Here is a 12,472-nt window from a genome sequence, read left to right as displayed (position 1 = left end):
AAAAAAAAAAACGAAAAAAACCCTGCCTTTAAGTGTTGTACTTTTTAAAAGAATTATGTAGGATCAAATTTATAACCGCAACTTGAAAGAACAGATGAAAAATTGAAGGGTCAGGAAATTCATGCTAATGGTAGAAGAATAATTCTTAATAGGAGAGCAAAAAGAATTGTATGACTTGAAGAATGCAATCAGTCTTAATTTTATGTGTAGAAATTGTTGGATTGGTATATGATTTCCAGTGTACATCTCCAACAACATAAAAAGAAAATTGTTTTTAGACTAGTGGACCCAGGAAAGGATGCAATCTAGTTAACATGGTCTAGAAGAAGAAGCCCTCGTTATTCCTCTAGTCCACATTGCCCAGAAGACAGCAAAACTTGGGGACCTTTGGCTTCCAAAGGCAACAAAGCTATAGCATGTGCGGACATAAGACAGCCTGAAGTTCCCACAAATGTGGGCTTGAGAACTTGCCTTTGACCCCAAGAATATATTGAAGAAATGGTAGATGAACCTATCTGTCAAATGAGAGTAATTATGGCAATTGAATCCACTTCATGAGCCAACACCCACTTATTGGTGGATAAATGGCCACTGGAAACCCTTACAAGGAACAACCCCATAGGTCAAATGGCTCAGATGGAAATAATCCCATGATCAACTAGAAATGTTTGCCCCGGGCTCAGGGTGGAGAAGTGGTGGCCTGTGTCTTGATCTGAAAGATTGTTGAGACTTTCCTTCACCGATTCTCACCTCATTTTGTTGAAAGCTAAGCTCCAAGGAGAACCAAAGGAGATATAAGACTCAGACCCTGACTCCCTGGTCCTTCCAACCCTGACAGCTTCCTTGTCCCTCCGTTCTCCACAGGCTCTGAGGCCAAGTCATGTGTGAAGTCCTTTGACTCTGGAGCTGCAGCCTCAGCCACCACCAACAGCAGTGGTTCCTGCCCTGGACCCTGGAGAGCCGAGGCCTCGGGCTTTTTCTCCACCATGGAGGATGAGCAGGCAGGTGTCTAACTTCTGAGATGGGCAAGAGTTGATGATCACAGTGGCAGCAAATGCTGTTTGTTTAGTACTTGAATTTTGACTGGTGCTTTATGTACTTTTTACTTAACTAACCCTTATAAGTGCTTGGGAAAGTCATTGTTATCTTTCTTTAGCAGATAAGAAAACTGCAGTACTTTCTGGAATAAGTAGGAAAATGGGAGTGGGATGGATGGATGGATGGATGGATGGACGGACGGACAAGGGAGATGGATGGATGGATGGATGGATGGATGGATGGATGGATGGACGGACGGACAAGGGAGATGGATGGATGGATGGATGGATGGATGGATGGATGGATGGATAAGTGAGTGGGTGAATATATGAGTAGATTGATGTGTGACAGATTGTTGGAGAGTTGAATGAACGAGTGGATGGATGCATGGATGGGTGGATAAGTGAGTGAGTGAATATATGAGTAGATTGATGTGTGACAGATTGTTGGAGAGTTGAATGAAAGAGTGGATGGATGGATGGATGGATGGATGGATGGATGGATGGATGGATGGAAAACTAAATGAATGGACGAGTGGATAAAAGATGGGTGGATAGGTGGTTGGGTAAATGAGTGGGCGGTTGGATGGATGACTGGATGGCATGGATGGGTGGATGGATTAATGGATGAAGAACAGATGAATGAGCGTATATATGGATTTAAGGATAGAAGTATAAGTAGATAAATGGGTCCATGATGGGTGGGTGGGTGGGTGGATGGATGGATGAGTGGATAGAGAGAAGAGTGGGTAGATGCTTAGATGGATGGATGGATGGATGGATGGATGGATGGATGGATGGATGGATAGATCAATGGTAGAGAATAGGTGAGTGGATGAAAAGAGAAGAAAACAGAAAAAGAGAGAACTAAATAAGGACAGGGAAGAAGAAAGAGTAAGAAAACTAAGTGCAGCCTAGAAAAATAGGCTGACTGACCCAAACTCCCAGTGTCAGAGCCAGTGTCCAAGCCCAGTCTGGTTCTGTAGCCCTCCGCCTTTACCTTTCGGCTCTAGCAATGCTATCTCCAAGCACTTGACTCAGAACACTTGTAAGAGCCCAGGCCCCAGGCGCCTGCCTCAAAAAGAGGACCCAGAACATCTGAGGCTCTCAAATAGAGCTGAGACATAGTTAAAAGCCAGATCCTCTGAAGTGTGGCTAATGCTGGAGCTGAGATCTCAGCCAAAACCCTTATGATGATTTTTAGTCTGCTTCAGAGAAAATCTTGGTGGGCTGAGATTGAGGCCTCCTCCAGCGAGGAGTGTCATTCTGAGGGAAAGGACTGAGGAGGGGTTCTTATGAATACAGCTCAGCTGTAGCTTCCTCTGAGACATGGACAAGAAGGCCAAGTGTTGAGACTGGGTGCCCAATAAGCAGACTCTGAGGTGGAGGGTTCAGGGGAAAGAAGCAGGAGTGGGCAGAGGGAGAAGCTGACCTCCAACACAGTCCTAACAGTGTCCTTGGTCAACAATAATGGCATTCTGGAGCTATAGAAGACCCCACACCAGGGTGGTCCCAAAGTCTTTGTAACCTCACTCATCAGCCACCCAGGAAGGGGCTGACAACTGATTACCATCCACTGACCACCTCCCAGCAATTGGAATAGCATGTATATCATTTCTTCCTAAGGAAGAAAGGTTCTTTATGGCTAAACCAGAAAGGACATCTGGTGTGTCTCATACACATCAAGAGACATCTTCATCAAAATATCTAAGGACAAGTTCATGAGTGATATATTTGCCCAATGACTATAAAATCATAAGGAAGCCCACTGGCATAGTGTGTTGTACATCAGGCTATTAACCAAAAGATTGGTGATTCAAATCCACTATGCACTCCTTAGAAGAAGTTTGGGCAGTCTCCTCCAGTAAAGACTTATTGCCTGATCCCAATATAGATTCCCATTCCATTCTTCAACAAGATGGAAAAGGCAATTTCCAATTTTACCTGGAATGGAGAGACCCTGAATAAGCAAAGCACTATTGAAAGAGAGAGGTAGGAGGCATCACTCTCTCCGATTGCAAATCTTACTACATGGCTGTGGTGGTCAAGACAGCATGGTTCTGGTACAGAGGCAGACACATAGATCAATGGGATAGAATATAGAATCCAGAAGTCAGCTCATCTACCTAGGGTCAACTGATTTTTTATAAGGAGACAAAAGCGGTTAAGTGAGGAAATGACAATATCTTTAAATGGTGTTGGAAAAATTGGAAAACCATCTGCAGAAAACTTAAGTAAGATCCATACCTCACACCATACACAAAAACCAACTCAAGGTGGATCAGAGAACTAGAAGTCAAGCCAAAGAATATAAAATTCATCAAAGAAAAGCTAGGAAGAACTCCAAAAGCCCTAAACAACAACATGAACAGTCTTTCAAGCATAATGAAAAACCTATAACCAGGAAAGACCAAAATAGATGGATGGGGCCTTCCAAGAATCAAATCCCTATGCACATAAAAAAACTTCTCCAGCAGGGTAAAAAGGAAAGTGACAGATTGGGAAAACATATTTGATAAAGACATATCTGATAATATCTAAAATTTATAAAATACTCTAGCACCTCAATAAGAAAAAGATAAACAACCAAATAAAAAAATGGGCACAGGATATGAATAGACACTACACCAAACAAGACATTCAGATGGCAAACAAACCCATGAGGAAAGTTTCAATATCCCTAGCTATCAGAGAAATGCAAATCAAAACAACTATGAGATCTCATCTCACCCCAGCCACAATAACAAAGTTCAACAGGGCAGCAAACAGCAAATGCTGGTTAGATTATGGAGAGATTGGAACCCATATGCACTGCTGGTGGGAATATAAAACGGTACAGCCACTATGGAAGGAGGTTTGGTGATTTCTCTAAAAGTTGGAAATATAAATACTATTTGACCCAGCAATTCCACTACTAGGAATATACCCTAAAGAAACCAGAGCCACGACTCAAACAGATGTTGGCACAACCATGTTTACTGCTGGATTAGTCACAATGCAAAGAGATGGAAGCAACCCAAATGTCCATCAACGAATGAATGGATATAAAAACTATAGTACATTCATACAATGGAATATTACACAACATTGAAAACCAATGAACTCATAAAACATTACTCAACATGGAGGACATGGAGGACATTATATTGAGTGAAATATCTCAGTCACAAAAGGACAAATAGGCAAGCTCTGGTGGCCTAGTGGTAAGAAGCTGCACTGCAATCCCAGAGGTATGAGGTTCGAATCCAACAGCTCTACTGGAGAAGGAGGGGCAATCTCCTCCTGTAGCAGTCAAATCTGATTTGACGGTACACACACACACACACACACACACACACACACACACACACACACATATAATAATAACAAAGGACAAATGGTGCCTAACACCGCTGTTATAAAATAGAACAGATATGGGGTGTTGGAGAGAGAATGAGGAAAGAGTGAATAACTAATGAACACCACATTAGAACAGATAAGGGGAAGATATAATTAGACATTATAGGAGTGACAACAATCTGGAACAAGGGGTGCATTGTGGGGAGGGCTGAGCAGAGAGCAGAGGGGGAAAGAAAATATGCAACAATGAAAATATAAAAAATATTTACTGCCTTGAAAACCCAGTGGGGAGTCAATATGAGTCAGAATTGGCTCAGTGGCCATGAGTTTGTAAAGTCACACTTGGAAAAAGCAGATTCCAAACTAACTACAACCTACATGTTCACCCCCTCTGCATTCTTAAAAAAAAAAAAAGTCATTTTTAAACTTTTTAACTAAGGATGATTGGCGTTATCCTTAGCCCTGATAACACTAAGCTGCTTTGTTTTCTATGCATTTTCTCTCACGTATTTCACACAAGTGGGACCATGCATTTGTCTTTTTGTGTCTATCTTATCACATTCGACATGATGTTTCCAAGGCTTGCCCGTCAGAACTTTATTTGTCCTGACAGCCAGTTTTTATTCCACTTTGAAGACAGCCCATATTTTGTTTATTCATTCATCTGTTCATGAACCCTGAGGTTATTTCTACTTTCTGGCTACCGTGGGTAACGCTGCAGCGAATGCCGGGAACTACCAGGTTATACAGTAATTCCAGGAACCTGGTATTGTAATCAGTTTTCAGTCACCTGCTAACTCAAAGGTTGGTGGTTCAAACCCACTCACCAGCACTGTGGAAGAAGGACCTGGCCAACTGTTTCCATAAAGGTGACAGCCAGAAAGGGACACTTCTATTCTAACATGAGGGGACAACAGAACTTGAGGACTGGTTTGATGGCAGGTGACAATAACATTGTAGTTCTGTGTTTAATTTTTTGAGGAGCCTATGTGTTCTTTTTCAGAAGAGGACACTGAGGTCTGAGCAAAGACACAATTGGCCCAGACACTATGAAGGTTCTGAGAGCAACAGATAGAACCAGGACACAGGTTTCGTTCTGAACCTTGTCAGGGTCTCTTCAAACAGAAGCCATGGCTTAGGCTGTTAAGTAGACAAGACAGTGATGGAGGAACTGGGGACTCTAAGAAAGCTGGTAGCCCTGGTGAAGGGGGTGAAACTCTATCCGCCAAAACTATCCCCTCCCCATATTCCTGCTTATTCAATAAGCTTTCTGTCTGTGTGGATTATGAGAGAAGATTCATGTCTTCAATCCTCCCTGTGTCTAGGAGGTTCACAGCACAGGGACTCTGGGCCCACGCATACACACCACTCTCACCCTTTCTTGATGGGAATGTATCCCTCTTTTTCAATCTCTTTTCTATTTCAAAATTGACAGGGTTAGGTTATCCTGATGGCACAGGGTAGGGCAAGTTTCCTATCTGTAGTTCATAGTGTTGTTTCTGTGAGTAATAGCCAACTTTGTTGGGCCAATGACAGAATAAGGATGTTATATATTGAATTCTTTACCCTCCAAAACATGTGTCAACTTGACAGGGTCATGACTTTCAGTATTCTGTAAGTTTTCACCATTTTGTGGTCTGATGTAATCATCCTATGTGTTGTAAAGCCTCACTTCAATAATGTCAACAAGGCTGGATTAGATGGCCATTATAGGAATAAAACAGGGTGAAATCTATAGGATTACATTGTGTTTTTATGACAAGATGTGTGTCAGGGTTGTAACCTTTCTCTGTACCTATCCAATCTGTTGTATTCTTTCTCCATACTTATCTGATACCTATCCCATCTGAATTTAAAACTTAAGAATCGATGTGAGTCATTCAACATCGATGATCAAAGATCAGATGAGTTGTGGGATGACAAAAAGTATATCATCCATGAAGAGAGCAAAAGATCATTAGAAAGACAGAGGAGGAAAAAAAAGAACAAAATGGATGTCATAAGAGACAAATTGCACTGGAGCATCAAGAAACCAAAATAAAGTGAAGAGATGCTGAAATAAAAGAGCAGAACACAGGATGTCAAAGGGCAACTTGAGAGGACAAAGCAAAATATTATAATGGAATGTGTGAAGAATTAGAGCTTGAGAACACTGAGGAAGAATCCATTCGGCACTTCTTAAACTGAAAAACAAATTCAAGCCTTGATTTGCAATACTCAGAGATGCTATGGGCAAAATTTTGAATGATCCAGAAGCATCAAAAGAAAATAGAGGTCAAAATAATTAAAACATAGAAAGGAAAAAAAAAGAAAGAAAATAGAGGGAAGACACAGAATCACTGTACCAAAAAGAACTGTCCAATACTAAAATATTTCAGAAAGTATCACATGATCAAAGACCATGGCCTGTATCAGGCGCACCTTAGTCTCCAGAGAGACACCGTTGCTCCTGAGTACTTTAGAGAGGTCCCTAACAGCAGACTTTCCCATCGTGATATGCTTTTTGATTTCCTGATTGCTGGTGCAATCGCTTGTTATGCATCAGAGAGTTGGACAATGACTAGGGAGGACAGAAGGAGAGTTGATGCCTTTGAGCTGTGGTGCTGGAGAAGAGTACTGAATGTACCATGGACTGCCAGGAAAACAAACAGATTCATCTTGGAGAGGATTAAACCAATCTACTCCTTGAAGGCAAGGATTCTGGGGCTTCGTCTGACATACTTTGGACATGTTGCCAGGAGGGACGGGTCCTTGGAGAGGGACATCATGCTTGGGAGGGTAGAGGGACAGCACAGGAGCGGAAGACCCTCTATGAGATGGATTGATTCGGTGACTGGGGTAATAGGGATAGGTGTGTCAGAGGCAGTGCGGTTGGCACAGGATAGAGCAGGGTTTAGGGTTGTTGTGCATAGGGTCGCTATGAGTCGCAAACGACTCAACGGCACATAACAACAACATCACATGATCAAAAGCCAGTAGTGATGAAGGAAGAAGTTCAAGCTGTGCTATAGGCATTGACAAAATATAAGGCCCCAGGGATTGATGAGAAACCAACTGACATGTTTCAAATGGTAGATGCAGCCTGGATGTGCTCATCAGTCTTTGCTAAGAAATTTGAAGGACAGAGATTCGTATTTGCTCCCATTCCCAAGAGAGGTGAGCCAACAGAATGTGGAAATTATCAAACAATATCACTAATATCACAAGCACGTGAAATACTCCTGAAGATCATTCAAATGGCTAGAACAGTACATAGACAGAGAATTGACAGAATGGACATGATGCTGGGAAGTGTGGAACGTCAGTGAAGAAGAAGAAGACCGTCAACCAGGTGGATTGATGTGGTGACTGCTGCAATGGGCTCTTGTGTGTCAGGAAGTGTGAGGATGGCACAGGATAGAACAAGGTTCAGATCTTTTTTTTTGTTCATAGAGTCGCTGAGTTGTATTCAACTCAACAACACCTAACAACAACCAGGGATTATCATTGCTGATGTCAGATGGATCCTGTTTGAAAGCAAAGAATATTAGGAAATTGTCTATTTGTGCTTAATTGATTATGCAAAGGCATTTGACTATGTAGATCATCACAAGTTATGGCTAACAAGAATGGGAATCTCAGAACATTTAACTGCGCTCATGCAAAACTTATACCTAGATCAAAAGGCTGTTGTGCGAACAGAACAAGGGAACACGACATGGTTTAACATTAAGAAAAGTATGTGTCATGATGGTATCATTTCTCCATATCTATTCAGTCTGTATGCTAACCAAATTATTTGAGAAGCTAGACTCTAGGGGTAAGAATCTGGCATCAACATTGGAGAGAGACTCATCAATAACCTGCATTATGCAGATGACACAACCTTGCTTGCTCAAAGTAAAGAGGACTTGAAGCACTTGCTGCAGAAGATCAAAGACTGTATGTAGCACTCAATATAGATTGCATCTCAATGTGAAGAAAACAAAAATTCTCACCACTGAACCCATAGACAACATCATAATGGAGAAAAAAATTGAAACTGTCAATGATTTCATCTTACTTGAGTCCATAATCAACAAGGAGACGCATTGCACTGGGAAAGTCTGCAGCCAGAGACTGCTTCAAATTATTAAAGAGCACTGATGTCAGTTTGTGGATTAAGGTGCACCTGATGTAAGCCATGACTTTTCAGTAACTTACTATACATCTAAGAGTTGAACAATGAATAAGAATGACAGAATAATTCCTGCCTTTGAGTTGTGGTTTTGGAGAAGAGTGCTAAATATCCCAGGGGCTGCCAAAAGAATGAACAGGTATGTCTTGGAGAAGGTTATAAACAGAGTATTATTTGAAGGCAAAGATTATAAAACTTCATCTCTTGTACTTCATCTCTCATAGCTTAGAGGGGCTATTCCTTGGAGAGGGATATCATGCTTAGAAAGATGGAGGGTTGACCATGACAAGGAAAAGTTAAATAATCCAATAGCAAAACAGGCACAGGGTATGAATAGCTACTTCACTAAAGAAGACATTCAGATGGCAAACAAACACATGACGAAATGTTCATAATCCCTAGCTATCATAGAGATGCAAATCAGAACAACTATGACATATTATCTCACCCCAGTCACAATAACAAAATTCAACAAAGCAGTAAACAATAAATGCTCGCGATGTTGTAGAAAGATTGGAACTCTTATTCACTGCTAGTGGGAGTGTAAAATGGTGCAATCACTATGGAAGGTGGTTTAGTACTTAATAAAAAGTTTGAAATAGAAATATTCTTTGACCCAGAAATTCCACTACTGGGAATATACCCTACAGAAACCATAACCATCATCCATACAGATATATGCACACCCATGTTTATTGGTGCATTATTTACAATAGCAAAGAGATGGAAGCAACCCAAGTGTCCATCAACAAATGAATGGTTAGGAAAAACTATAGTATGTTCACACAATAGAATACTACACAGCACTGAAAAATGATAAGCTTGTAAAACATTACGCAGTATGGAGGACTCTGGAGCACATCATGCTGAGTGAAATATTTCAGTCACAAAAGGACAAATCCTGCATAGCACCGTTGTAATAAAGCAAGTCTGACATGGGGGTTGGGAAGAAAACAGGATAAGAGTAGATAATGACCATTGCATTGGAACAGATGAAAGAAAGAACCATCTAAAATTAATATGTGATTAGGCATTAAACATACAACAACAGCACAGAATAAGAGATATAGCATTGCAAGGAGGACTAGGGATAGGGGAGGTAGGTAATTGTGTAACAGTGAATGAATTTTTATTTTTTTTTACTAGTGGAGGAGGAGGAAGGGAGGGCAAGGGAGTAAACTGTACAACAATGAATGAAAATCTAACTTCTTTGTAAATGTTTGTTAACATTGCAATTAAAATAAAATTGTATTTTTTAAAAAAGAAAGAGGTTCAGTGAAAGAGAAGACCTTTCGATAAGATGATTTGACACAGAGATTGCAGCAAAATGGGTGGTATATCAGAGACTGTGAGGATATCACAGGACAGAACAGGGTTCAGATCTGTCGTTGATTGAGTCACTGTTGGTCATATTCAAGTTGATGGAACCTAACAACAACAACATCTGTATATTGAGCAAATAATTTGGGAAGTTGCACTATGTGTACAAGAATGGGTATCAGGGTTGGAGGGAGATCAGAAACTAACCAACAGTGTGCAGATAACATAAGCTCACTTGCAGAAATCAAAGACTTGAAGCACAGCTGCGGAAAATCTAGGACTTTAATGTGAACTGCATCTCAACGTCGAGAAAACAAAAATCCTCGCCAGTAGACCACTAGGCAACAGTGTGATAAATGGAGGAAAAGATTGAAGTTGTCATAAAAAGCAATTGAAGTTAGGGGAGCTCTGGTGGCCTAGTGGCAAGGAGCTGCAACTACAATCCCAGGGGCGCATGCTTCAAATCCACCAGATGCTCTGCCGGGGAAGGGGGGACAATCTCCTCCTGTACCTGTCAGATCTGATTTGACGGTACATGCACACAAAAATAATAATAAAAAAATTGAAGTTGTTAACTATTTCATTTAACTTGGACCCACAATCAATACCCATGGTAGCTGCAGTCAATAGATCAAAATATGTGTTGTATTGGGATGATTGCTGTCAAGGACCTCTCCAAAGTGTTCAAAAACAAGGATTTTTTTTAAGTTTAAAATGTAATCTCTTTAATTTAAAGACTAGGTGTGGCTGACCCAAGCCCTAGTATCCTCAGTTACTTCGTATGCATTTGAGAGCTGGACCATGAATAAGGATGACAGGAAAATAATTGATCAATGAGCTGTGGTGTTGGGAAAAGTGTATTTGAATATCTCATAGACTGACAAAAGGACAAAGAAATCTGTGTTGGAAGAAGTGAAACCATGGCACTCCTTTAAAACAGGATGGTGATCTTTCATCTCGCATACTTGGGGCGTGTGTCCCGGGAAAGGGGGAGGGTCGTTTGAAGAGAGAAGTACCCTCCAGGATGCAGATGGCCGTGGTGCTACCACGATGGGCTCACGTGTCACAACGACCACGAAGGTGAAGCAGGACCAGGCAGGGTCACCTGCTGTCACTTTGAGGCAGAGCCAACTGGACACCCCGGAACACCACCACCACTGCTGGGAATGTAGCGATCAGGTCCTTCCTTGGCTTCTCCGGCGGCCAGGCTGGCCCCGCACCCATCCTACACACCTCAGCGGGCAGGAGTGCTTGCCAGTTATTCCCAGGAACCTAAGCCCTTGAGCCCACAGCCATCTGAACATGCCATTCTCTTGGCCTAGAATGGGTCTCTCTGCACATCCTCCAGAAAGCCCCAGACACCCTCCGATCAGTGCTAGCTGAGCCTCTCACAGTTCCCCCGATCCACTGCCTGGAACTTGTTACCATAATCAGTTATAATTCATATATTTGATCATTGCTGTTGTTGTTATGTGCCATCGAGGCGACCATGACTCATGGAGACCCTATGCACATCAGCACTGAACCTGCCCCATCCTCAGCCAGTCTCACTGTACCTGACACACCTACCCTCAATACCCGACTTACTATATCAGTCCATTTTGTCCAGAATCTTCCTCTATGCCCAGCTGCTTGGCTTGAAGTTGATGGTTCAAGCCCACCCAGGGATTCTACGAAAGAAAGGCCTGGTTATCTGCTTCTATGACAATTGTAGCCAAGACCACCATCCCGTGGAGCTGTTTACTCCATAATATATAGGTCCGCATGAGTTAGAATTGACTTGACAATGAGTTTAATTTGGGTTTTGGATTAAAATGAGGATGAGGTGCTGGTGGTTCAAAGGTAGAATTCTCACCTTTCATGCCTGAGACCTGAGTTCAATACCCTGTCAGTGTACCTCCTGAACAGTCATTATCTGCCTGTGACTGTGATGTGGAACAGATTTCAGAAGAACTTCCAGGCTAAGACTAGCAAGAAAGACCTGGCAACTGATACCTGAAAATAAGCAGTGAAAGCCCTACAGGTTGTAAGAGTCCTATTCACAATGCATCCTGAGGGTGGCACAGGATGGGGCAGTGTTTTATTCTGTTGCACATGGAACTGCTGTCAGTAGAAGGTCAATTTGGCCACAAGAGTAATGTGAGAATGAGGGACTGTGTGATGTAGATCTAGAGTCGCCATCAGCATACTCGGAGGAAGGGCCCTGACTCCCGCCTAGAACTGAAATATATAACACAACCCCCATGTCTTCCTCTCTTCAAGAACAGACAGCTTTGGAGTAGCGTGTTGGTGAGGGATAGGGAGCCTAGCGTGGACTGCCAGGAGAAGGAGTGAGCCTGTCTCAGAAGTGCAGCCACAGTGCTCGTAGAAGGGAGGGGGCGAGGCTTCGTCTCACACACCTTGGACATGTTTCCAGGAGGCACCAGGTGCTGGAAAAGACATGCTGCTTCAGGAAATCTAGAGCCCATGAAAAAGAAGACACTCAGCAGCGCGCACACACGTACACACACAGAGGGAGGAGGGAGAGGGGGAGAGGAGAGTGTGCTCTGGTGGCCTGAAGGAATCTAGGAATCTGAACAGAGAAACATTATGTGTACAGTCAGGGCTCTGGCATTATATA

General features: G+C 42.3%; 1 protein-coding gene across 1 annotated transcript in view; it reads left to right on the top strand.

Moving 5' to 3' along the window:
- Positions 1-12,472, top strand: part of ARHGEF18 (Rho/Rac guanine nucleotide exchange factor (GEF) 18) — a 122,733-nt gene that overhangs the window by 11,559 nt on the left and 98,702 nt on the right. Inside the window, exon 2 of the mRNA XM_006902676.1 lies at positions 865-1,001. Within this exon, the coding sequence (XP_006902738.1) occupies positions 865-1,001 (137 nt within the window). The remainder of the gene's footprint in view (positions 1-864; positions 1,002-12,472) is intronic.

The sequence above is a fragment of the Elephantulus edwardii genome, unplaced genomic scaffold, assembly GCF_000299155.1.
Source record: "Elephantulus edwardii isolate Elephantulus edwardi_28Jun2011 unplaced genomic scaffold, EleEdw1.0 scaffold00438, whole genome shotgun sequence".
Classification (NCBI taxonomy): domain Eukaryota; kingdom Metazoa; phylum Chordata; class Mammalia; order Macroscelidea; family Macroscelididae; genus Elephantulus; species Elephantulus edwardii.
The sequence above is the reverse complement of the archived record's forward strand: the minus strand, read 5'-3'. Positions and strand labels throughout refer to the sequence as shown.